At 40.6% G+C, this 27,963-nt stretch overlaps 1 protein-coding gene and 1 pseudogene across 11 annotated transcripts in view; one reads left to right on the top strand and one right to left on the bottom strand.

Moving 5' to 3' along the window:
- Positions 1-27,736, bottom strand: part of MLLT10 (MLLT10 histone lysine methyltransferase DOT1L cofactor) — a 238,329-nt gene extending 210,593 nt beyond the window's left edge. For 2 of the 11 annotated variants that reach the window (XM_043561628.1, XM_043561631.1), the window contains exons 1-3: positions 27,372-27,734; positions 27,068-27,227; positions 23,743-23,822 (exon numbers count right to left, since the gene is read on the bottom strand). In XM_043561628.1, the coding sequence (XP_043417563.1) occupies positions 23,743-23,822; positions 27,068-27,227 (240 nt within the window). In that variant the 5' untranslated portion in view covers positions 27,372-27,734. Of the gene's footprint in view, positions 1-5,172; positions 5,339-23,742; positions 23,823-27,067; positions 27,228-27,371 lie in introns of those variants that run through there. The other 9 variants (XM_043561632.1, XM_043561629.1, XM_043561630.1 and 6 more) reach the window with 9 other exon arrangements.
- LOC122474215 lies at positions 6,794-6,883 on the top strand (annotated as a pseudogene).
- Positions 27,737-27,963: the final 227 nt, after the last annotated feature.

The following is a 27,963-nucleotide window of genomic DNA, read 5'->3' as shown; positions in this document are numbered from 1 at the left end:
TTAAAAAATATAAATAAATAAATGATTCCATGAGCAATTACAAACACAGAAATGAAATATAAAAAGCCTCAGAAAAAAATCTAAAATATAAAGAACCAAATGGAAAATTTTAGAACTGAAAACTACAATAAACAAAATTAAGAGCTCAATATGTGACTTCAATAGCAGAATCAAGGAAAGAGAGTAAAAGAATCCATGAGCTAGATGATATAACAATCAAAATTATTCAATATAAACAACAGGGAAGAGTGTGAAGAAATAAAAATGAACAGATCCTCAAAGACCTTTGGGACCATAACAAAAATTCTTAACATTTATGTCATCAGTCTCAAGAAGAAAAGGAGATATAAAGCGGGACTACAAAAGTACTCAATCAGTTGGGTGGCTCAGTCAGTTGAGCATCCAACTTTGGCTCAGGTCATGATCTCACAGTTCATGGGTTTGTGCCCCAGGTCGGGCTCTGTGCTGACAGCTCAGAGCCTGGAGCCTGCTTCGGATTCTGTGTCTCCCTCTTTCTCTGCCCCCCCATCTCTCTCCCAAAAATAAACATTACTTATGTGGATCCTGAGAAACTCAACAGAAACCCATGGAGGAGGGGAAGGAAAAAAAAAAAAAAAAAAAGAGGTTGGAGTGGGAGACAGCCAAAGCATAAGAGACTGTTAAAAACTGAGAACAAACTGAGGGTTGATGGGGGTAGGAGGGAGGGGAGGGTGGGTGATGGGTATTGAGGAGGGCACCTTTTGGAATGAGCACTGGGTGTTGTATGGAAACCAATTTGTCAATAAATTTCATATTAAAAAAAAATAAAAGCTAAAAAATAAAAAAATTTAAAAAATAAACATTAAAAAAATTTTTTAAAGCAGAAAAAAGAAAAAGCACTCAAACAAAGAATGACTGGGGGCACACAGGTGGCTGAGCATATGACTTTGCCTCAGGTCACGATCTCATAGTTCATGAGTTCAAACCCCACACTAGGCTCTCTGCTGTCATCTCAGAGTCTGCTTCAGATCCTCTGTCCCCCTCTCTCTTTGCCCTTCCCCCCCACTCAAGCTCGTTCTCTCAAAAATAAATAAAACATTAAAAAAAAAGAATGGCTGAAAATGTTCCGTTTTGGTAAGACATAAAACTACAGAATCAAGAAGCTGAGCAAATCTCAAAAGGGATAATTCAAAAGGCAACTACCCCTAAACACATCCTGATTAAACTTCTGAAATCTAAAAACAAGGAAGATATCTTGAAAAGAAGCCAGAGAAAAACATTTTCTTTATACAATAAAATTAACTTGGGAGCAAATTTCTCATCAGAAATCAGAGGCCTGGGGTGCCTGGGTGGCTCAGGTTAAGCATCTGACTTTGTCTCAGGTCGTGATCTCACGGTTCGTGGATTTGAGCCCCACATCAGGCTCAGTGCTGACAGCTCAGACCCTAGAGCCTGCTTTGCATTGTGTTTCCCTCCGTCTCTGCCCCTCCCCTACTTGTGTGAGCGCTCACGCGCTCTCTCTCTCTCAAAAATAAATAAACATTAAAAATGTTGTAAATAAATTAATAACAAAAGAAACCACAGAGGCAAGAAAGTGACACAATATTGAAAGAGGAAGTTGTGAAGAAAATGAAAAAAAAAAATCAACTCAGTGAAAATCCTAAAACCTGTGGGACATACTAAACCAGTAATAAAAGGGAAATTTATAACCATGCACAGAAAAGTCAGAGTCTCAAATCAATAATCGAAGCTTCTACCACAGGAAACTAAAAAAAGAACAAATAAACCCAAAGCAAGCAGACAGCAATTAAAAATAAAGAGGAGAAGTCAGTAAAATTTAAACTAGAAAAAAAAAAAAGAAAAATCAACAAAACGAGGAAGGAGCTGCTTCTCTGAAAAGATCAATAAAATTGATAAACCTCTAGCAACGCTGACAAAGAAAAGGAAAGAAGACAAATCAGTATCAGAAATGAAACCGGGGATATCAGCACAGAACCTGCAGACAACAAAAAGATAATCGGGGAATACCATGAACAACTTCACACGCATAACTGACAGCTTAGATAAGATGGATCCCTTCCTTGAAAAACACAAACTACTCTGACTCACCAATTATGAAACTGGTAATGTGAATAACCCTGTAACTATTTTAAGTTTTTTGGGGTTTTTTGTGGGGTTTTTTTTATTTTTTTTTTAGTAATCTCTACATCCAATATGGGGCTTGAACTCATGACCCCAAAATCAAGAGTCATATGCTCTTCCAAATGAGCCAGCCAGAAACTCATAGCCCTGTAACTATTTTTAAATTTTAATTTGTACCTTAAAAACTACCAAAAAAGAAATATGAAGGTCCAGGTAGTTTCAGTGGACAACTGTACCAACCATCTAAAGAATTAACACCAATTCTACACAATCTCTTCCAGGAAACAGAAAAAGCAGCATTTTTCCCAACTCATTCTACAAAGCTAGTATTACTCCAATACCAAAACCATTAGAACATGAAAAGAGAACACTACAGACCATTATCTCTCATGACTAGAGAGATGAAAAAATCCTTAACAAAATATAAATAGAATCCTGTAACACATAAAAAGAGTTATGTGCCATATCGAGCGGGGCTTACTCCACTTAAGTTAAATATTCAAAATCAATGAACGTAATCTACCATATTAACAGGTTTAAAAAAAAAAAAAGTACATCTATTAAAGCCAGAAAAAGCACCTAACAAAATTCAACACCCATTTGTGACTTTTTAAAATAAATACATAAGAATGGGACGCCTGGGTGGCTCAGTGGGTTGGGCTCAGGTCATAAGCTCATGGTTAGTGAGTTCAAACCCTGCATCAGGCTCTGTGCTGACAGCTCAGAGCCTGGAGCCTGCTTCAGATTCTGTGTCTCCCTCTCTCTCTGTTCCTCCCTTGCTCGTGCTCTGTCTCTCTCTCTCTCTCAAAAATAAAGATTAAAAATTTTTAAATAAATACATACACACATACATAAGAAAAATAGGAATACAATTCCTGAGGAAGCAGGTAACTTCCTCAACTTCATACAGACAACTACAAAAACCCTACAGTGGTTTTCATCATCTACAAAAAAGCCTACTTAGTGGTTTTCATCATGGAATCAATCCTTTCCCCAAAGGTCTTAAATCTTAAATCCAAACCATGCTGAGATTTCTAGCCAGAAATTTCACTAAAGGAGTACAAATTGAGAAGGAAGAAATAATAATAACCCTACAAAGAAAATCCCAAGGACTCTGTAATAAAACTCCTGTAATTCATACAAGAATTCAGCAAGGTTGCAAAATCTAAGGTAAAAATCAATTGTTACTACCATGCCATGACACCAAAATTAAACATTCAATACTACTTCTAACTGCTTCCCCAAAAATTAAATACTTAGGTATAAATCCACAAGATGTGTATAGGACTTGTAGGCTGAAAACTACATAAAAGTGCCAAAAGATGGGCACCTGAGTGGCTCAATCAGTTAAGTGTCTGACTTCAGCTCAGGTCATGATCTTGGCGTCCATGAGTTCAAGCCCGGCATCAGGTTCTGTGCTGACAGCTCAGAGCCTAGAGCCTGCTTCAGATTCTGTGTCTCCCTCTCTCTCTGTCCCTCCCCAAGTTGTGCGTGCACACGTGTACGAGTGCTCTCTCTCTCTCTCTCCCCCCCAAAAAATAAGCATTTTAAAAAATTATTTAAAAAGGGGGTCAGTGAGAAATACGATACTTACAGTAAAAATACCATGGACAAGGGAAAAAAGTTTCCCTCCACCAATAGTTAAGATACACTACAGGATGGGGTGCCTGGGTGGCGCAGTCGGTTAAGCGTCTGACTTCAGCCAGGTCACGATCTCGCGGTCCGTGGGTTCGAGCCCCACGTCAGGCTCTGGGCTGATGGCTCGGAGCCTGGAGCCTGCTTCCGATTCTGTGTCTCCCTCTCTCTCTGCCCCTCCCCCGTTCATGCTCTGTCTCTCTCTGTCCCAAAAATAAATAAAAGTTGAAAAAAAAAATTAAAAAAAAAAAAAAAAAGATACACTACAGGAGGGGCGCCTGGGTGGCTCAGTTGGTTGAGCATCCAACTTCAGCTCAGGTCATGATCTCAAGAGATCAAGAGTCGCATGTTCCATGGACTGACCCAACCAAGTGCCCCCACTATTTATCTTTTTATATTTTTGAACCATGTAAATATATCACCTTACCAAAAACTAAGTAAGTTAATTCAAGCTATTGCAATTCTCCAGACCAAAAAAAAAAAAAAAAATTAAAGCTTAAATTATGCCAATGACTATAGAGATAAAGAAATCAAATTTAAAAAAATTTTTTAATGTTTATTACTTTTGAGAGAGAGACAGAGAGCAAGCAGGGGAGGGGCAGAGAGAGAGGGAGACACAGAATCGGAAGCAGGCTCCAGGCTCTGAGCCGTCAGCACAGAGCCCAACACAGGGGTCGAACCCACAGATTGCAAGATCATGACCTGAGCTGAAGTCGGCCACTTGACCGACTGGGCCACCCGGACACCCTGAGAAATCAAATTTAAGATGCCTAGGATACCTAGATACAGATATCCAGAAGGTAATTGCAAATATGGATCTGAAGGCTAGAAAAAAATTATTCAGGTGATATTATTAATACTTAGATCCCCAAGCATACATCATAATTTTTCACAGAGTTAAGATAATCAAACAAACAAGCCAGAAAAGCAATCGTGTAACTTAAATTTTAAAGGAAGGAAGGAAGTAACGCCAAACAGGAAACCAAAAGGCAATATGTTTAAAGAGGTTAGAAGAAAGCAGCTTCCCAAAAGTCATGAGAAGAGAGAGTTGCAATGGAGTGATCAGTTTTTACAATGACACTAGTGATCACAGAGCAACTGAGTGATCACAGTTTTAAATGCTGACAAGTGGATCAAAGAGAATGAAAACTGAAAAAATGTTAGATTTGCCCATTTGAAGTTAACAGCATAATCAACAATGGCAGACTTAGAGCCAAATGTAATAATATCAAAGGTGAATGAACAGGAGTTTGTGATATCTTATGCACTTATTTATTGACACTCAAATTTTTTTCAGAAAAGGATCTGAGGCAGTGCACACATTAACAACCTGTATTATAACAACAAAAAATAGAAAAATGAACATTGAAAGCCAGTATGAAGGTCATCCCCCTGATTTAGGGAAACTGCTCTTACCCCTGACTCCAACTATGTAGTTCTAGTGAGGGTTGCCATTCATAGTACCCTCCCCACTCCAGCCACAGGGATGGTGGGTACATGATCCAAGACAGGCCAATCAGAGTCCTTCCCAGGATTCTTCAAGAGAGCCCCTTCTTCTGGTAGAAGGGGCTGGGAAGATGAGAGCCAAGAGCTGCCAGCAGTCATGGTTCCAGCCTCATGAAGTAGAGAGTCTGTAGTATGAGAGAATGAAATCAACACGCAGAGAAACAGAGATAAGAGGTGAAGTCCTAAACCCCACAGGAGGAGAAGGAAGAAACAAACATACTAATAATCAGATTAATATAACTGATGTAACTAAAGACCAGATTTGGTTCTGGGCTGCCTGATAGCCAGAACAAAAAGAAAAACAGAATGTGTATCACCAGAGCTATCAAAAAGGAGGAAATATACCAAATCCTCAAGGGAGTCACTTTTCCTGATGCTAAGTTATTAAAAGAATTTCTTGTACACAAACTTTTATATAAGGATTACTAAAAGACGAAATGGACAAGTGTCCATGATGAGAGTCTTACAGCAAATACAGATTTCATACACAGCTGCTTAAAATGACAACAAAGTTGTATCTCAATCATTATGTACAACTAAGAGGCTAGACTATACTAGACAGGTGAAGCAGAAGTATCAACTACAGCTTTATTCTTCCAGGAAGCTCGCTAGGGAAAGAGAAAAGACAAGAAATGAAAAGGGAAAAATGTAAAGGGAAAGTAGAATCCATGGGAAGATTCAAAAATGTCTGTAAAGTGAGTAGGGGAAACAAATCAAGTAAAAAGGACAGACTAAAACATAAAACAAGACCCTGGAAGAAATGGGAAAAGACCACATCATGAGCACAGGTAGTTAATTCCACCCTCCTTCCTAGAACTCCAGTAAGTGAGGTAAAAGGACATAAAGTCACAAATAGAAAAAGAACATAAGAGAAGACAACAGCTATAAAATTTTGGAAACTAGAAAGGAGACAAGGAGTAAATGACTTAACAAATCAGAAAAGGTTGCTGCAATAAGATAAGCCCAAAAGCAATGTATCTTAGACTACATAGCACCAGAAACTGGAGAAACTTTAGGTACCAGGCACTAGCGGGTAGGAGTCACACATGCACACTGCTGGTGTATGTATCCAAAAAGAATGCGTTCAGGTGAAGCTAAAAAGGAGAGACGGGATATACTGAAAAACAACCAAACTCCCCTCTAATCTACTTCTCAACTACCCCCATCCTCAGAAACTGCAGAAAGGGTAAATGAGGAAATCTGGATTTGAGGATACCAAGCACAGCTGAGGAAAGGGGTACCATACTGAAAAAGAAGAATTAACTGAAAATCTAATTGCAAATAGGAAATTCCAGCAAACATCTGTCTCAAAGAATACTGGTAACCAGGTCTGTCAATCCCAACCAGATGAAAGACTTCCCTCTCCATAAACTAACCAGCTGGTGGTCTCCTAATAAAAGAATCCAGTTAGATCACCTAAAATGAAGGCAATCAGCAACAATCCCTGCCCACGCACACAGAGCTTCCAATCTCAAATAGGTGCCTAAGAGTCACCACACTTTTTTAAAGGAATTCTTTTATTTATTTTTTTATCGCTTCTCAGCCTTTTGGCTAAGATCAAGTGTAGGAATTCTTTTATTTTTTTATTAATTTTTTCTGAGAGAGAGAGTGCGCACACACGAGTGGGGGAGGGGTAGACAAAGTGGAAGATGGAGATCTTAGGCAAGATCCAGGCCAGGCGTGGAGCCCAACACCCGGCTCAATCTCACAACCTTGAGATCATAACCTCAGCCTAACTCAAGAGTCAGCTGCTTAACTAACTGATCCACCTAAGCACTCCCAAGAGTCACCAGATTTTTAAGCAAAGTCTCTAACAGGACAGGCCAAAACAACAATACAAAGAATTTCTGAGGAAGAGAGTCCCAGGAGCAGAAGAAAACTTCAGAAAACTGACACAAAACAAAACAAAAAAACCTTCTGGTTAATACCTTCACAATGAAGGGAAATACAACATTCAAGAGATATTCCATACTCATGGAATGGAAGAGGCAATATTGTTAAAATATCCATACTACCCAAAGCAGGCTATAATCCCTATCAAAATACCAACATTTTTCACAGAACTAGAATAAAACTAAAATTTGTATGGAAAACCACAAAAGACTAAATAGCCAAAGCAATCTTGAGAGAGAAGACCAAAGCTGGATATAACACAATCCCAGAGTTCAAGATACATTACAATGCTACAATAATCAAAACAGTATGCAATGGCACAAAAACAGACACACAGATAAGTGGAACAGAAGAGAGAGCTCAAAAATAACCCGACGGTTATATGGTCAAGTAATCTCCAACAAAGAAGGCAAGAATATACAATGGAGGAAAGACAGTCTCTTCAACAAACGGTGCTGGGAAAACTGGACGGCTACATGCAAAAGAACAAAACCGGACCCCTTTTTAGTCACAAACAAAAATAAACTCAAAATGGATTAGATCAAAATTTGAGACCTGAACCCAGAAAACTCCTAAAAGAAAACATAGACAGTAATATCTTTGACATCAACCATAGAAACATTTTTCTAGGTAGGTCTCCTTAGGCAGGGTGAAAAAAAAAAACAAAAATAAATTATTGGGACTACATCAAAATAAACCCTTTTGTACAGCAAAGGAAACCCTCAACAAAATGAAAAGAAAAGGCAACTCACTGAATGGGAAAAAATATTTGCAAATGATGTATTTGATAAGGGATTAACAGGCAAAATCTATAAAGAATGGGGGTGGCCTGACTGGCTTAATCGACAAGAGCATGTGACTCTTAATCTCAGGGTCATTAGTTCAAGGTCCATGTTGGGTGTGGAACCTACTTAAAAAAATAAAAAATTAAAAAATATGCTAAATGAAAAAAAAAGAACTTAACACCAAAAAATCCAATTTAAAAATGGACAGAGGTTGAGGCACCTGGCTGGCTCATCTGGTGGAGCGTGTGTCTCTTGATCCCAAGAGTTTGAGCCCCACGTTGGGTGTAGACATTACTTAAAAATTAAATATTTTTTAAAAATGGGCAAAAGACCTGAAACAGACATTCTTCTAAACAAGACATACAGATTGAACGACACAGTAAAAGATGTTCAACTTCACTCATCATCAAGGAAATGTAAATTAAAATCACAATAAGAAATCACTTTACACCGGTCAAAATGGCTAGTATCAAAACCACAAGAAATAACAAGTGTTGGCAAGGATATGCACGGAGTAATGGGAACCCTTGCGCACTGTTGGTGGCAGTATGAACTGGAAAGCAGAATGGAGGTTCCTCAAAAATTAAAAATAGATTACCATATGACGTAGTAATTCCACTACTGAGAATTTACCCAAAGAAAATGAAAACACTAATCCAAAAACATATACGCACCTTTATGTTTACTGCAGTATTACAATAGCCAAGATAACAGAAGCGACTCAAGTGTCCGTGGAAAAAGAATGAGCCATGAAAAAAGAATGAGACCTTGCCATTTGCAACAACAAGGATGGCCCTAGAGGATATTAGGCTAACTAAAATAAGTCAGAAAAAGACAAATACCATATGATTTTGTTTAAATGCGGAATCTAAACAAAACAAATGAAGGAACAAAGAAAATAAGCAAAAACAGACCCTGAGGGAATGGGCAAAATGAGTGAAGAGGAAGTAGGAGATACAGGCTTCCAGTTATGGAATAAGTCACAGGGATACAAAGGCACAGCAGAAGGAATATATTCAGTGATTGTGTCACAGCACCGTAGGGTGACAGATGGCAGCTACACTTGTGGCGAGCACAGCATAACACAGAGAGTCGTGGAATCACTATGTTGCACACCTGAAACTAATGTAACCTTGTATGTCAACTACAACTAAAAAACAAAGAAATAAAGACATCCAAGAAATAAAAACAGAAGATAAAAAATAAAAAACAGAACACAAGAGAAAAGTATAATAGACTTTAAAAATTTAAGTGAAGGGTCAGAAGACAAAGTAAGGAATTGCCTCAAAAAGTAGAACCAAAGGGGCGCCTGGGTGGTTCAGTCGGTTAAGCGTCCGACTTCGGCTCAGATCATGATCTCAAAGTTCATGGGTTCAAGCCCCACATCAGGCTCTGTGCTGACAGCTCAGAGCCTGGAATTTCCTTCATATTCTGTGTCTCCCTTTCTCTCTACCCTCCCCTGCTCATGCTCTCTCTCTCTCTCTCTCTGAAAAATAAACATTTAAAAAAAAAAAAAGTAGAACCAAAAAAAAAAAACTTAAACACAAAATATTAAAAATTGGAAAATTAGTTCAAAAAGGCCAACATCTTACAGAGAACAAACTGAGGGTTGATGGGGGCTAGGGAGAGGGGAAAGTGAGTGATGGGATTTGAGAAGGGCACTTGTTGGGATGAGCACTGGGTGTCGTATGGAAACAAATTTGACAATATGTTTAAAAAAAAAAAAAGGCCAACATCCAAATAAAGAAACATACAGGGATGCCTGGGTGGCTCAGGCAGCTAGGTGTCCAACTCGATTTCAGTTCAGGTCATGATCTCAGTGTCATGAGATCAAGTCCAGCATCCAGCTCTGCACTGGGCACGGGGCCTGCTTAAAATTCTCTCTCCCTCTGCCCCTCCAACCACCCCTGCACACACACGCATGCTCTCTAGATTAAAAAAACAGTTAAAAATACTCAACATCACTCATTATCAGGGAAATACAAATGAAAACCACAATGACATACCACCTCACACCAGTCAGAACGGCTAAAATTAACAACTCAGACAACCACAGATGTTGGCAAGGATGCAGAGAAAAAGGATCTCTTTTGCACTGCTTGGTAGGAATGCAAACTGGTGCAGCCACTCTGGAAAACAGTATGGAGGTTCCACAAAAAGTTTTAAAAAAAGGGCGGGGGCGCCTGGGTGGCTCAGTTGGTTGGACGTCCAACTGCGGCTCAGGTCATGATTTCAGGATTTTTAGTTCAAGCCCCTCGTCAGGCTCTTTGCTGACAGCTCAGAGCCTGGAGCCTACTTCGGATTCTGTGCCTTCCTCTTGCTCTGAGCCTTCCCCACTGCCCACCCCCCGCACTGCTATTGCTTTGTCTTGCTCTTAAAAATAAACAAACATTTGAAGAAAAAAAAGTGAAAAATAGAACCACCTACCAATTACACTACTAGGTATTTATCCAAGGGATACAGGTATGCTGTTTCCAAGGGGCATATACACCCCAATGTTTATAGCAGCACTATCGACAATAGCCAAAGTATGGAAAGAGCCCAAATGTCCAACAACAGATGAATGGATAAAGAAGATGTGGTATATAAATACAATGGAGTATTACTTCGCAATCAAAAAGAATGAAATCTTGCCATTTGCAACAACATGGATGGAACTAGAGGGTATTATGCTAAGCGAAATTAGAGAAAAATATCATATGACTTCACTCATATGTGGAATTTAAGATACAAAACAGATGAGAAGGAAAGCAAAAATAATATAAAAACAGGAAGGGGGACAAAAATAAGAGACTCTTAAATATAGAGAACTAAGGGTTGCTGGAGGGGTTGTGGGTAGGGGGATGGCTAAATGGGTAAGGGGCACTAAGGAAGACATTTGTTGAGATGAGCACTGGGTGTTATACATAGGGAATGAATCACTGGAATCTACTCCTGAAATCATTATTGCACTATATGCTAACTAACTTGGATGTAAATTTAAAAATTTTTTTTGATTAAAAATAATAAGAAAAAAGAAAATAAAGAAAAATACTGAAAAAAAAAATGACAACAGAACTGATGAAATCATCAAAGAAATAATTTTTAAAAGTTCTACTATTGACCGAACTTAAGTTCCCTAACATGATTTGCCAAATCAAAAGGGCCATTGTATGCCTAATACAATGAGTGAAGGGAAACACACTACCATGAAAAATATCAGAAATAACCTGGATAAAAAAATACTAAATCCAGAGAGAACAATCACATACAAAATATTAGAAATCAGGACTTTACAACATTTCTTAACAGAAACACTGAAAGCTAAAAAGCAAATTGCCAAAATTCTAAAGGAAAATGATTTCCAACCAAGAATTCTATATTCAGCCAAACTATCAATCAAGATGACAAAGCCAACAATTTTATCAAACCTGAAAAACCTTTAAAAAATTATTCCTCACACACCATTTTCTATGAAGTTGCTAGAGATGCCCACCGAAACAAGAAAATAAACCATTAGAGATGAAGAAATGAGGAAGTGAGGTGTTACAAAACAGAATCCAAAATAAGCAAGAAACAAAGAAACTCCCAAGATTATAGTGAAGGGAAGATCCAGGCCTAAAGAGAAACCAGCCCAGATGACAGCAGGGAGATGGTACCCAGAAGAAGGTCTACTGATTTAAAAAGGAAAGGAAAGTGAAAAGTGAAAGAGGAGGGAGAAGAGGAGGCAGAAGGAGAAAGAAAAGAAGGGGAGAAGAAAAGAAGGGGGAGGGAAAGAGAAAGAAGAGGGAGGAAGAGGGGAAGGGGGAGGAAGAAGAGAAGAAGAGGATGGAGAGGAGGAGGAAAAGAGGGAGAGGAGAGAGAGAAAAAGGAAAAGGAAAATTGAATTCATGGAAAATTTTACTAATACACTACCTGATTCATTAACCATTTGGAAGATTATATGAAGAAGCAACAGAGGGAAAAAATTTAGCCTTAAATAAAGAATACAAGGAAACTTAAAATACAAGATGATTATTAATCCCAAGGAAATGAAATTAATAAAAAAAAAATCAGTATACTTTTGGCTCAAAAATGAACAAAATATTTAAGTAGTCCTAATAATGTAAATATTACTGTTCAACACCACTGATTTAACAAAAATCTGTGATATACTGAAAGGCAACTACTAAAATTGATATGTCAAGAACAGCTGCTTATGGGGGTGCCTGGCTGGCTCAGTCAGTAGAGCATGCAACTCTTGATCTCAGGAGCTGGGTGCAGCTGGGGTGCAGAGCTTACTCAACAAAAATAAACTTTAAAAAGCAATAGCTGTGGGGCACCTGGATGGCTCAGCTGGTTAAGCGTCCAACTCTTGATTTCACCTCAGGTCATGATCTCATGGTTCATGAGTTGGAGCCCCCAAGTCAGATTCCGAGCTGACAGTGCAGAGTGGGCTTGGGGTCCTCTCTCCTTCTCTCTGCCCCTCCCCTGCTCGCACTCTAAATCTCTCTTCCTCTCTCTCAAAATAAATAAACATTTAAAATTCTGTAAATAAAATAAACAATAGCTGCTTACACATTCCTTTCAGAAACATACAAGTACCAGAAGGAACGGCCAAAAGAAGTTGCTTCTGGTAATGAGATGAGGGTTCAAGGGTAAAGCAGCAGGTACTGTTTTGTTTGAGTGAGAAAAGTTTTTGGTAATACCAGACTTAGACTATGTGCATTTATCGCTCTGGTAAACATAAAAATTAAATCCAAAAAAAAGGGAATAAATAGGTGCCATATGCTGGGCAAGGTATCAATTTCCTTTCTCTCACTAGTTACACAGGTGAGAGTTACACTTGTTAATACAAACAAGTATTAAGCACCTACTTCATATCAGCCATTAGGTTAGGCTCTTCTCACAGTAAAAGAAGAATTCAAGAGAGACCAGAGAAATTGGCCACTTACTACATTTTATCTATGGTGGTAAGCACTAAATCTGTTAACTTTCTAAAAGCACCTCTTTCAAAGCTGTAAGAACTTAATGAACTATGAGAAATTTAAAGGCAAATATTAGATATGAATCAGCAATAAGAAAAAAATGTTAGCAAATATTTAACTCTGAAGGCATTTTTTTTTTTAATGTTTATTTATTTTTGAGAGAGACAGAGTGCAAGTATGGGAGGGGCAGAGAGAGGGAGACACAGAAACCAAAGCAGGCTCCAGGCTCTGAGCTGTCGGTACAGAGCCCGACACAGAGCTTGAACCCATGAACTGTGAGATCATGACTGAGCCGAAGTCAGATACTTAACCGACTGAGCCACCCAGGTGCCCCAATGTTTGTTTATTTTTGAGAGAGAGAAAGACCGGGCACGAGTTGGGGAGGGGCAGAGAGAGACACAGAATCTGAAGCAGGCTCCATGACCTGAGCCAAAGTCAGATGCTCAACCGACTGAGCCACCCACCCAGGCACCCCAATTCAGAAGGCACTCTATTTAAAGTATACAAGCTAAACTGCTTGTACAGAAATAAAAGGGAGAAAGTTATATATGAGATTTTAACTGCCCTCTTGCACTCGGGAATCAAAGGTAAATTGAAAAAAAAAGAAATCAAAGATAAATTTGAAAACAATTTTTAATTATGTATATATCATGGTAAATCTCCAAGTGGCAGAAATAAAAAAGAAAAGTTAAAAGAATAAACATCAGTTGAAGCTGAGGCACTTAATGAAAATATCAGATCTAATATATAATACATACACCCTAGAGACTGGGGTGGACTATGACACCAGCATAGACCCTAGACACGTTAAAAAAAAAAAAAAAAAAAAAGTTCTAACTGGGTTCCCTACATGAGGACAGGAGTTGTTAAGTGCCTATCCCACAACCGGAGGGGAATCTATCCTAGAAAAACATGGCCTAGACCAGTAAGACTAGAGATGCTGCACTGAAGATGTCTGTTCTGGACGTGAGGAGTCACTAGAAAAACTGGAAACTCAAACCTATGTTGAGGGAGAGTGGGGCCCAAAATCCATTATCTAAAGGGTCCTGGGACACCTGGGGGGCAGACTCACAATTTCAGCTTAGGTCACACAGTTTGGTTAGGGAGACTGAGCCCCACCTCTCACTCTGCACTGACAGCAGGGAGCCTGCTTGGGATTATTATCTCCCTCTCTCTGCCCCTCCCCCACCCACCTCCGCATGCATGCTCTCTCAAAAATATATATAAACATTAAAAAAAAAAAAAAAAACAAGGGTGCCTGGGTGGCTCAGTTAAGCGTCCAACTCTTGGTTTCAGGTCAGGACATGATCTCATGGTTCATGGGTTCAAGCCCTGCGCTGGGCTCTGGGCTGAGGGTGGAGCCTGCTTGGAATTCTCTCTTTTCCTATCTCTCCGACCCTCCCCTGCTCATGATCTCTCTCAAAATAAATAAATTATTTATAAATAAATAGATAGATAGATAGATAGATAGATAGTACTGCAATCCAAATCAAGAAACAAAAATCAGTCTGGAGCAATGAACTCCATCCAGTAGGCAAACTCTAACAGTCTGCTGTTACCAACCCCAAAGCCGTTCTCCAGATCTTCCCTAGTAACAAAACTCCAACTGTATTTACTTCTCCAATTGACCCATATTTTGAATTATAACAATTCAAAGCCAGTAAAATTAAGCATAATCTGTTGCCTGGGGCTTCAAGAAAACTTAAGAGAATCAGTCAGCTGGGAGGAAAATCAATTTTCATTTTGCACCCCCCTTCTGCCTAGAACTTCTTTCCACAGTCACAATGACTGTTTCAGCTGCCATCCTCTCTCTGACTGTGGGACAACCCTGAAAACAAAAACCATGTGCTAAGATTGGTATAGTAGGAGGACAAAAAAAGCCTGATCCCAAATGATGTCACAAGAGCTGTCATAAAAGCTTTAAAAGGCCTTCTGAACTCCTTTTAAGTGAAAGAATCTGTAAATCTGTAAATTCCTAATCTATAGAAGCCATGAGAATCTGGTCTTTGGTAAGGTCACACAGGGTTCTTCAGAGACAGAGCAAATGCAAACACTTTCCATAGTAACATCTTCACTGTGTTCCTAGAGGAACAGGAATCCCAAAGAAGACAACTCCTGAGGATTAGCTCACAGCCAAAAATTACAATGAAGACATCTACCACCAGAGTTAACAAACAATTCTAATTCTAATTTAGAGAAATCTAAAATCTCTAAGAGGTTTTAAAATAAGTATTTTTTTTTTTAAGTAAGCTCTTTGCCCAATGTAGGACTTGAACTCATGACCCTGAGATCAAGAGTCATGTGCTCCATCGACCAACCCAGCCAGGGGCCCCTAAAATAAGTATATTTCAAATGTTCAAGTAATAAGGGAATATAATCCATAAGGCAATAATAGCAAAATATTATAAAAAAAGAAGCAAATGGAAACATAAAAACAAATAGAAAGTCTACATATACTTTACTCAGACAAGAAATTCACTCATAGGGTTAACAATATGCATAAATTTCAAGACAGAGCTAAAGAGATTATCCACAATAGAGAGATAAGATAGAAAATATGATGAAAAAGAAATTAAAAGACAAGCAAAAAAGAACAAGAATCTCAAGCATATACCTTAATTAACAGTTCCAGAAGAAAATTAAATGGGAAGGTGACATATGAAGAGAGAGCAGAAAATCTGCCAACATGTAAGAAAAACTGAGTCCACAGAACAAAAGCTGATCAGCTCTGAAGCAGGATAAGCATACTGTCAACAGATTTTCTATTAGCACAATTAGATACCAGAAGACAAACTAGAATAAATTCTTTACTTACAGGAAAACAATTATTACTCTAAAATTCAAACTAGCATATAAGACAGCAAAATAATAACATTTTTAGACAGAGATGAATATAGTTTGCTTACTGCTTACTAGGCACTGAACCCTAGAACTGTATTTTAAAAAGAGGGGTCTGCCAGGGTGGTTCAGTCAGTTAAGCATCCAACTTCAGCTCAGGTCATGATCTTATGGTTCATGGGTTCAAGCCCCGCGTTGGGCTCTGTGATGACAGCTCAGAGCTGACAGCTCAGAGCCCGGAGCCTGCCTCAGATTCTGTGTCTCCCTCTCTCTGACACTCCCCCCACTCGTACTCTGTATGTCTATCTCTCTCTCAAAAATAAACATAAAAAAAAAATTTTTTTTTTTCAAGAAAAGTAAATGACTATAAAGCAGCAAGGCAAACAAAAAACTGGGTTACACAAAAACATCAGTAATGTTATATCTAAATTATAAACCCCTATTTAAAAAAAACACAATTTGGGACGCACCTGGGTGGCTCAGTCAGTAAAGTATTCAACTCTTGATTTCAGCTCAGGTCATGATCTCACAATTCATGGGTTCAAGCCACATCAGGCTCTGTGCTGGCAGTGCAGAGCCTGCTTGGGATTCTCTCTCTCCCTCTCTCTGCCCCTCCCCTACTCATGAGCTCTTTCTTTCCGAAAACAAACTTTTAAAAACTAAATAAAATATAAACATAAAAATAAGGAAATTAAATACACTGTGGCTCTATAACAAAACACTAAAAAGCAGATAAAAAGAATGAATTAGATCAGTATGTATTAATGCAGCTATATCACAATTTACAGAACACATATACAATGATACCATTCCTATAAAATAATACTAGATGGTATTTATGAATATAGACATGTAGTATAAGTATTAAAACAGATGGTAGTGTATGCATACAATGGAATATTATTCAGCCATAAAAACGAAGGAAATCATGCTGTTAGCAACAACACAGATCAACCTTAAGGGCATTATGCTAAGTGAAACAAATTAGAGAAAGACAAATACAAATCTTCCCCAATATACAAGTGTTATGTCCCAATAAACCTATCACAAGTTGAAAATATGATATAAGCTAAAAATGCATTTAATACACCTAAACCTACAAACATCACAGCTTAGCCTAGCCTACCTTAAATGTATTCAGAACACTCACATTAGCCTACGGTTGGGCAAAATCATCTAGCACAGAACCTATTTTATAATAAAGTGTTATGTATTGAATACTGTACTGAAAATGAACAACAGAGTGGCTGTTAAGTATACTGGTTATTTGCCCTCCTAATCAAGTTGGCAGCTGATTGGGAGATGAGGCTCACAGGTGCTGCCCAGCAGCATCACGAGCGTATTGTACCGTGTATCACTGTTCTGGGAAAAGATCAAAACAAAACTTGAAATACAGTTTCTACTGAATATATACTGCTTTCACAACCACGTAAGGTCAAAAAATCCCAAGTCAGAAACCGTCTGTACTACATGCTCTCAACTTACATATGGAATCTAAAAGAACCACTCTCATAGAAACAGAGAACAGAGTGGTGGTTGCCAGAGACAATGGATGGAGGGTAGGGAAAAGGGGTGAGGTGCAGTCAAAAGGCAGAAACTTCCAGTTATAAGGTCTGGAAACATAACATACAGCATGGTGACTATAGTTAACAAAACTGTATTGTGTATACGAAAGTTACTAAGAGTAAATTTTTCTCAAGTTGTTTTGTTTTTTGTTTTTAAGGAAGCTTTACACCCAAACATGGGGCTTGAACTCATAACCCTAAGATCAAGAGTCCTATGCGCTACCAACTGAGCCAGCAGGCGTCCCAAGAATAAGTCTTAAAGGTTCTCGTCAAAAGAAAAGAAACAGGGCACCTGGTGGCTTAGTCAGTTAAGCACCCAATTCTTGATCTCAGCTCAGGTCATGATCTCAGGATGGTGAATTCAAGCCTTACGTTGGGCTGCAAGTAGGACATGAAGCCTACTTAAAAAATAATTAAACAAAAAAAAAGAGGGGCGCCTGGGTGGCTCAGCTGGTTAAGCGACCAACTCTCAATTTTGGCTCAGGTCATGATCTCACAGTCTGTGAGATCAAGCCCCACATCAGGCTCTGTGCTGATAGCACGGAGCCTGCTTGGGATTCTCTCTCTGTGTCTCTCTCTCTCTCACAAAATAAATAAACAAACTTAAAAAAGAAAAAGAAAAAGAAAATTGTAATTATGTTAGGTGATGAATGTTAACTAAATTCACTGTGGTAATCATTTTACAACATATAAACATATCAAATCATTACATTGTATACCTTAATACAATGTTATATGTCAATTATATCCCAATGAAACTGGAGAGGAAGAGAGAGAGAAACAGACAGACGAACAGGTTGGTCCCAAGACACGCTAAAAGGTTAACGGATGACTCAGACTGGGGACAGTACAAAAGTATTTCAAGTTAATTTTTTTTTATTATTCTTTTTCAGAAGGTAAGAGTTGAGGCAAATATGAAGAATCAACATTAGTTCATTGTGAGTGAAGAATATTTATGTTCTATACTCATAACAACTTGTGGTAACTAAATATATACTAATGTAATTTTACTTAATAAAATTAAATAGAAATATACACTACAGTTAAGCATATAGTTTAGATGGTTTTATAGATATATAGGGACTTTTGCATTATATATCTTCATTAAACAAAAACTGAAAAATGTGCAACTCTAGGTCAATCCCCAAATTCTGGGTTTACATTCCATCTAGTAGTTCTTCCCCAACAATGTTGAGAAGCCAGGAATAAATACAATATAAAGAGGCAGAAGAGTAGGAAAAAGTTACATCTCACCTCCGGTAGAAATTGTCTTTTCATTTAGAGCTAGAATAGCAATACCTAAATAATGTAAAATCCTAATGGGCTTTTGGCCATTTTACTCTCTTGCACAATCCACTCTATGTTTTCAAAGTAGAATATTTAAAACCTAATATATCCTCTTTATCTCATTAAAATTATATAAGTAGATAAAATTTCTAGTAAGTCTCTTCAGCCTGTGGTAATTAAAAATAAATACCCATTAAATACAAAACAGTCATCAATAAGTGTCTTAATCTCTAACCACCAAGAAGTTAGTAAACAGTGTTAAGTCTAATCAAAAATCTTCAGCAAAAATACATGTTCACTTGAGATAAATAAGCAATTCAAGTGCTTTTTCTGAACAATGAATGCCTACCTACAAAGAGTTTCCCTTAAAAACCATCCAAACCTTCCCTCACTCTTTTACTTTCCTCTTCCCTTACTTTTTCAACATTCAGTCTAATCCTACAATCTCTACTCTCTTCAGTACCCTATAATGAGAGGTCTGCCCAAACCAGGGAACTACGACTGTGGTCTTAGAAACTTTTCTCAATCCTTCAGGCCCTTACAGCAAGGTTCTACTGCAGGTTCTCCTTTCCTGAACGTTCATGATCCGTTCGTGGTAACTTGTTCTCTTACTCTCCACAAGTGTGGATGGATATTCACCATAGCCATCTTCATTTTTCTTTTCTCTAACAAAAAAATGTCATTGGTTCCCAGTCTTCCTTCTAGGCAGCTACAACTCCAACTTAACTCCATTACATTAATCCTCAATTTCCAATGAAAACTCCCAGCAGCATCAAAACGAACATGCCCAAAACAGAACTTTACTCTTCAAGTTTGCTCTCCTTTTGCCATTACTCTATGACTATTTACGGTACCACCATTCCAGAGTGATTAACTTTGGTACTCAGAATTGTCTTTGATTACTCCCTTTCCTTTACCCAATATCCATGTGTCATTTCATCCTTTAAAATGTTCCCTCCCTTCCTTTTCACTCCCTCTCCTCCTTTCCACTCCCTCCCCCCCCTTCCAGTCTCACATATTTAGTGTAATATCATCCTGTGTTTCAGTTTCTAACTTCCCATTTCAAATCCATTCCATCCACTACCAAACTTCTCGTGTGAAATTACAACTTTATTACTCTGGTTTTTACTCTATAATATCTGCCAAGGTACTACCAGCTCATAATTCCCTCTTCTCTGAGAAATGAGCTATCTCAAACCCACAGACATCTTGTGTCTTAAGCAACCTTACTGCCTAGCCATGGCTAACTGGTCCAGAGTCAGGCACCTCATCCAAGCCAACCCAGTTTCTTTCCTCCCCAAAGGAACAGGAGATTCAGATGGACATTTAGTCTCTTGAGACAGGAAACAGAAAATATTAGGAGCTGAAGTATGGCCACTTTTCACCACAGGAGGCAATACAGAACATGATGGTTGAGAGCTTAATCACAGCCCAGCCTCCAAATAGATATGCATTTCTCTTAAAATCATGATGTCTTGGGGCACCTGGGTGGCTCAGTCCGTTAAGCATCCGACTTCGGCTCAGGTCATGATCTCACTCAGTCTGTGAGTTTGAGGCCCGTGTCGGGACTCTGTGCTGACAGCTCAGAGCCTGGAGCCTGCTTCTGATTCTGTGTCTCCCTCGCTCTCTGCCCCTCCCCCACTCATGCTCTGTCCCTCTCTGTCTGAGAAATAAATAAACATTAAAAATTTTTTAAAAAAACATGATGTCTTTACCCATAAAATGTGAACAAAGTACCTCAAAGGTTTGATAAGATGATTAAACCAGATAATTGTAGAACATTTAACATAGTACCTGACAGATAGTAAACAGCTAGTAGCAGAGAAACCTGCAGAAAGGAAAAGAATAAAGCAGACAAAGAAAAGCAAAAATAAGATTAAGACTAATTCAATTCTGGGGCACCTGGGTGGTTCAGTCGGTTAAGCATCCAACTCTTTTTTTTTTTTTTTTTTTTTCCCCAACATTTTTATTTATTTTTGGGACAGAGAGAGACAGAGCATGAACGGGGGAGGGGCAGAGAGAGAGGGAGACACAGAATCAGAAACAGGCTCCAGGCTCGGAGCCATCAGCCAAGAGCCTGACGCGGGGCTCGAACTCACGGACCGCGAGATCGTGACCTGGCTGAAGTCGGACGCTTAACCGACTGCGCCACCCAGGTGCCCCAAGCATCCAACTCTTGATTTCAGCTCAGGTCATGATCTCGCAGTCTGTGAGAGAGTCTGTGGGGATCCAAGCTGTCAGCATACTCTCTCCCCTTTCTCTCTCTCTCTCTCTCTCTCTCTCTCTGTCCCTTGGAATACTCTCTCTCTCTCTCTCTCTCTGTCCCTTGGAATACTCTCTCTCCTCTCTCTCTGTCCCTTTCCTACTTGCATGCCACACACTCACGCTCTCTCTCAAAATAAATAAACGTTAAAATAAATAAATAAGGGGCACCCGGGTGGCTCAGTCGATAAAGTATCTGACTTCAGCCAGGGTCATTATCTTGCAGTTTGTCAGTTCAAGCCCCACATCAGGCTCTGTGCTGAGCGCTCAGAGCCTAGAGCCTGCTTCAGATTCTGTTTCCCACTGCCCCCTCTCTCTGCCCCTCTCCCACTCGCACGCTGTCTCTCTCTCTCTCTCTCTCAAAAACAAACATTAAAAAAATTTTTTTTTCATAAATACAAATAAATAAATAAATAAATACGGGCGTCTGGGTGGCTTGGTTGGTTGAGCATCCAACTTCAGCTCAGGTCATGATCTCACAGTTTGTTTGAGCCCCATGTCAGACTTTGTGCTGGCAGTGCAGAGCCTGATCCAGACTCCCTGTCTCTCTCTGCCCCTCCCACACTGACGTGAGAGCGTGTGCATGCTCTCTCTCTCTCTCTCTCTCTCTCTCTCAAAAATAAACATTAAAAAAATAAAAACAGGGCGCCTGGGTAGCTCAGTGGGTTGAGCGTCCGACTTCGGCTCAGGTCATGACCTCATGGTTTGTGAGTTCGAGCCCTGCATCGGGCTCTGTGCTGACACCTTGGAGCCTGGAGCCTGCTTCGGATTCTGTGACTCCCTCTCTCTCTGCCCCTCCCCCACTCGCACTCTGTCTCTGTCTCTGTCAAAAATAAATAAAATGTTGAAAAAAAATTTTTTAAATACATAAATAAAAATTAAAATAAAATAAAATAAAGACTAATTCAATTCTTGGGGTGCCTGCCTGGCTCAAAGCATATATGACTCTTGATCTTGAGGTCCTGAGTTTGAGCCCCACCGTGGGGGTAGAGATAATTTTAAAAATAAATAAATAAGCAAAGTAATAATGTAATTACTGAAAGGGAAGGATTTACTTTAAAAAAAAAAAAAAAAGACTAATTTAATTCCCTAAGTAACGGATACATTTCCATGTTAGGCTTCTTGGCTCCTCTATCCTCACATTAAAATGTCCTTGTGGATGGGGCACCTGGGTGGCTCAGTCGCTTAAGGGTCTGATCTGGAGGTTCGTGGGTTCGAGCCCCGCCTTGGGCTCTGTGCTGAGCTCAGAGCCTGGAGCCTACTTCGGATTCTGTGTTTCCCTCTGCCCCTCCCCTGCTTGTACTCTGTCTCTCTTTCTAGCTCTCAAAAATAAACATTAAAATGCCCTTGTGGCTCAGTCACTAGAGCATGTGACTCTTGATCCCCAGTTGTGGATTCAAGCCCCATGTTGGGTGTACAGATAAGTTAAAGATAAAACCTTAAAATAAACAATAAGATGACCTATCTCTGCCTATTTAAGCTTAGAATGAGTTTTTGTTTTTACAAAGGACCTTATCTTTTATAACTGTACACTACAGGAAATTAAAGGAAGTTGTGCCTCTTCTTTAGAACCTCGAATGGCCCCCACATCCTACCGAATAACACTAAAATAAAATGTGTTCTTCAATATGCCTTGTAAGGTAACTACCTCAATTCACCTTGATATCTTAACCATGCCCTCAGAGAATAAAGGAATAAAAACAGGCAACAAGTGGCATTTAAGGCAAATAATTTTGGCATTCTACTACTCCCCATTGACAGAGCTCTTTATCCTCTCTCAATATCTGCCTTCCTATTTTCTAATCTTCCTCTGGCCTTGAATCTACTGTGAAACCCTCTGGAATAGCCTCATCTACTATCAATGTTTACTAATGAGTTAAAACATAACTTCCTTTGCTTGGTGACCCATCAACCCCAAAACTATAAAATGCTACAAAGAGGAACAAAAACCAAAAAGGAGACCTATGCATACATCAAATCCTAAAATTTATATGACTGATTCCATCCCCTACTTGCTAATTCCAACCATTGTAATACTAGAATAAGCTATAATTCTGCTATAGTGTATTCTCACACACAAACAAAACATATGAACAGAATAATGCTCTGAGTTTCACAGTCCTAAATAGGCTACTCAGCTATGACTTCTAATCAAGAATTGCCTAGGCAAAAATAAAGTTTCCATGCTACTCATGTAGGTAGAAAAGCCGAAATGTTTGTTTTCTACCTTCTGTCAAATTCTCTAGTCAACACCAAAAAGGAACTATCGCATAGCAAACAGTAATACTTTTATATGATTGATGAAAATTAAGTTTATTTCTCCCTAACATTTCCAGAAGCTCAATTGTAAAAAATGCCTTGGGCCACAAAGAATAAACATATCTCCCTTATGATTACAAGAAGTTTACAAAAGTGTTCAGAAAGAAGGTAGCCAGCCATGTGAAAAAGGAAGATTCTTATGTTGCTTTGCCAAAAAGACTAAATGTCTGAAAATATTGAACATTCAAAGTTAAAATATACATGTGCAATGCAGTAAAAATATGAGTGGTTAAACTCTAGTGTGTTTTTTTTATTCATTAAACAGACCCTAGCAGAATTATCAGCTTAACTTCCTTATGTTCTACTGCCATCATATTCTCACTAATGATTAACTAATTTAACCCTTCAAACCAGTAAAAAGGGCTAAAGCCCAGCTACAACTTTGTTTTATCTGTTCAACATATAGTTATGTGGCTCAATTTGTTTTTTCAGAGTTTGTAAATTTGGTTTAAAACAGTTAAGTTGATATCTGGCCCAAATTCAAATTTGAACAAGACTGAAAACCTTTCAAACTGAAACATAAGTGTGTAGCATCCTAAGCTACTCACTGAAGTATTTTAATGTTTTTGATAAAACAGTTCTTACCACTCTGGCTGCTCTCTCCTGAGATTCACATTTCCTGCAAAACCATGGTCCAGTGGGTACTTGAACAATGCCATAGCAAGCTATTGGGAAATAAAATATTTTAAAATATATTAAAATTTAAAGAATTACAGAAAATTAAATACCCTTTCAAAGCCCTCTTAAAATAATTACCTCTCAGACTATTCACATAAAACACCTTCTTTGTAAAGAATTAAAACATTTTATATTTTTATTTACCACATATATATTACCACCACCTAATAAAACCTGTATGACATTTTAATAAAAATGTTAAAGGACCAGCCTTTTGTTATTTTACTTAAATAAGTATAAGCATTACAAAGGGTACTTATCTGGGGAGCTGGGTGGCTCAGCTGTTTAAGCATCCAACTCCTGATTTCAAGCTGGGACCACCCCCACCCCACCTCCCCTCCCATACACACACACACCCCCTCTCCAGTTCCACACTGACACTGGGGGGCCTGCTTGGGATTCTCTCTCTGCCCCTTCCCTGCTCACTCTCTCACACTCTCTCTCCCTCTCTCTCAAAATAAATAAATCTAAAAAAATTGTTTATTCTTTTATGATAGAAAAAATATCAAGTAAAAATTAACACATAGATTCTTTACAAAGAATTACTAAGAAACTCATTAATTCATTCCTGTATCCTACAGTTTAAATAGCAAGCATTTTAGGTAAGGCTAATGAAAATACTTCTAAATCACCTGTCAAAATGAGCAACAAGTATTGCAGAAAAGAAAACGAAATGTAATGTTAAGCGTGAAATGATTCCATTTGTATAAAATGGAAAAGGCAAATCAACAGAAAGTACTCTAGTGGTTGTCTAGGGGAGTTGGGGAGGTGTTGGGAAAAAAAGGACAGTAACTGCTAACAGTCCACGGTTTTCTTGTTAGGTTGGTGAAAATGTTCTAAAACGGGAGTCTGTGGCAATAAATGCAAAACCCTAAATGTACTAAAACCAGTGAATTGTACGTTTTAAGTGGGTAAATTATTTGGTATGTAAATCACATCTCAAAGCCATTACTTTAAAAAGTGTGTATTTATTGGGGCACCTGGGTGGCTCAGTCGTTAAGCGTCCGACTTCGGCTCAGGTCATGATCTCGTGGTTTGTGGGTTTGGGCCCCACTTCGGGCTCTGTGCTGACAGCTCAGAGCCTAGAGCCTGGAGCGTGTTTTGGATTCTGTGCCTCTCTGTTTCTTCCCCGCTCACACTGTTTTTCTCTCTCTCTCTCTCTCTCTCTCTCAAAAATAAAGCTTAAAAATCTTTTTTTTTTTTTAAAGTGCATATTTATTTCTAAATATATGATGTGAATGTTCCAACAAGTGATCTGAGTATATGTAAATCACACTCTATTTTAAAAAAAAATTTTTTTATTGGTATTTAACTAGGAATTGAAATTTTCCCAAAAACCTAGAACACTAATATCCAACTGACATTCTCGCATGAACTTGCTCACAGGAAGCTTGAAAATATCTTAAATATTGGAAAACACTCAAAGAATACAAAATCAACACAAATTTTTAAAGTTCCCAAAAGCTAAACTTGAAATTCCTTTTAAAATTCATAAATATATCAGTGTAAAAACATTCGGTCAAAAAACCCTGCATGAATATCCAAAAACTTACATTTTAATTCAGAAGTACTACTTCCGGACAAGAAAATTCATACTTAAATGAATGTCTTCCGTATTGGGAGATGACATTACTTATTAAAACTTGATAATTGAGGATCCAATTCATAAGAAATATGTCCACAAATGCGAACGAACACTGTGATGGAAATGCTATACATCATTTCTAAAACTTTAAAAACAGCATATAGGTTTCAACACATATTGTTTTCACTCCTTAAAAAAGTAAGGTGTGCAGGGCGCCTGGGTGGGTCAAGGGTTCGACAGGGTGGTTAAAGGCCCAACTCTTGGTTTCCACCCAGGTCATGACCCCGTGGTTCCTGGGTTCAAACCCAAATCAGTCTCTGTCCTGATGGTGTGGAGCCTTGTTGAACTTCTCTCTCCCTCCCTCTCTCTGCCCCTTACTTGCTCACTCCCTCTCTCTCAAAAAAACAAAAAACAAAGTTTAAACGGAAGATGTGCAATTAGGTTTTCGTTAAAACTGACTGCACCCCAGTAATTAATTCACTATCTCCTAAGTCTCCCTTCCCCATTCTGAGATTTCATTCTACGAAGAATGCACTTCAACCTCTTATGTTTCACACTGTCTCATTTGGTAGTGTCCTTTCCATATACTACTAAATATCAACACCACTCGGCCAAATACAGAAATGGGAAGCGGGGCGGATTGGTAACAGGGACAATATGTGTAACAGACACCCAAAAATTATCTAGGTTTCCTTACCACAAGACTCTTCCCGAAAAGTCAAACTTCAATGGCCAGAAAACTCCCTAAGTGCCCTCGCCTTTTTTGTAATATCCAAAAAAACTCACCGAATGGAAACACCCAGAAATAAGCTAAGATGCTCCCCAAGTCACTGGGCGCACCACCACCTCCTCTTCTCTCCAGTCACTTTAGCTGAGGAAGTGGCCAGATACAGCCACTGAACAGCCTTATCCACCAGCCTAGGGCAGCTCAGCCAAGCCACTCCTGCAGCACACGACGGCGACGGCGGAAGGCCACCGTCTTCTACGCAGGAAGCTCCCAGTCCGCAGCAGCAGGGTCTCCGCCAAAAAGCTTGGGGGTGCAGCAGTGGCGCCTTCCCTCCCTAATCTAAAGCGCCAAGGCCACCCCTCTGCCTCCGCGACCCGCCCAGGCGCAGCGAGTGGCATTCCCGAGCCCGACTCCATGCCACAGGAAGTCTCCAGACACACTGCGGCAGACAGGAGCAGCCAGTGAAGGGGGAGGGGCCTCCACGTTCCCAAACCCAAACCCACGGCCACCGCGACACCACCGAAGGGCGCACACTCGGTCCTGCCGCCGCCCCCGGGGCGCAGGCCGCGGCCCCGCACCCCCCCACCCCACCCCACCCCCTCGCCTCCAACCACCGCCTCGGAAAGTCTCCAGCCCCACGGCTCCGGGCGCAGGCGGCCAAATGACACTTGAGAGAGTGAGCGCAGAATCACATGACAGCCCAGGCCACACGCACTTTCTCCCACATGCACAGCCCACACCCCCTCCGCCCCGCTGCGGACCCTCGGAGTCAATCCCGGGCCGCGGAACGAGGCGGGGGCGGGGGCGGGGCGGGGCGGGGGGAGGGGCGGTAGGAGAACTGGCAGTTGCTGCCAAGGTGGGGGAAGCGGTGACGGTTGGGAGCAGGCCGGGTTCGGCCCGGCGGGCGGTTGGGTGTTTACCTTGATGCACCGCGACGCTGCAGCCGTGCCCGTCGCAATAAACCAGCGGGTTCTCGGCCCAGCCTCTCTCGTCTGAGCAAACGCAACAGCCTCCAATCATCTCCTTCATACTATGGGAGACCTCGTCCTCCAGTGACACGGGCCGGTCGCTAGAGACCATCTAAGAGGGAGTTGGGGGGACCATTAAAAAACACATGCAAGCCAATTAGCGCTTCCCCCCCCCACCACCACCGCACAGCCACCCGCGTCCCCGCTCCCTTCCCTACGTCCCCGGCCCCCGCCCGCCGCTCGGCCGCTCGCTCACTCGGGCTTTGCCGCTCAGTCACTCACGTTCCGCACAGGAGTCAGGAGCCATGTCCTTGCTGACTCCCCCCACCTCCCCTCCACCGCCTCCTCCGCCTCCTCCTCCTCCTCCTCGTCTTCTTCCCTCCCCACCTCCACCCGGCCGCTAACGCTGGAGCCCGGAGAGGGCACACATAATCAAGTAGGCCTCCGCACAGGCGCACTGGGGGGGCTCCCGCTGGGGCAGGGGCAGCCAGGGAGGGGAAGGGGGCTGCGCTTCCTCCTCCGAGCGTCACTCGGCGTGCGCGCCCGCCCTGCGGCCGGCGTGAGGGAGAAGGCCCGGGAGAGGCAAGGCCTGCGTGCGCGCCGCCGCGTCCGGCCCGCAGCCCCGGCCTACCTCCCGGCCCCTTCCCCTCCCCCGCGCGGCTCGCAGCGGCCGAGGTGTGCTTGGGGAGGGGAGGGGGGAAGGAGGGGGTGGTGAGTGGAGCCGGCGGCGCGCTGAGGCCGGAACGAGCCAACGAGAGGACGCGGGGGCGCGCACGCGGGGGCGGGGACGTTGGGGCCGCCGTCTGCAGCGCCGCGCCGGTCGCGCGGGCTGAGCATGCACGTCTGGA

Source organism: Prionailurus bengalensis, chromosome B4, assembly GCF_016509475.1.
Source record: "Prionailurus bengalensis isolate Pbe53 chromosome B4, Fcat_Pben_1.1_paternal_pri, whole genome shotgun sequence".
Taxonomy (NCBI): Eukaryota; Metazoa; Chordata; class Mammalia; order Carnivora; family Felidae; genus Prionailurus; species Prionailurus bengalensis.
Note: the sequence above shows the minus strand (reverse complement) of the source record. Positions and strands in the feature narration are given on the sequence as shown.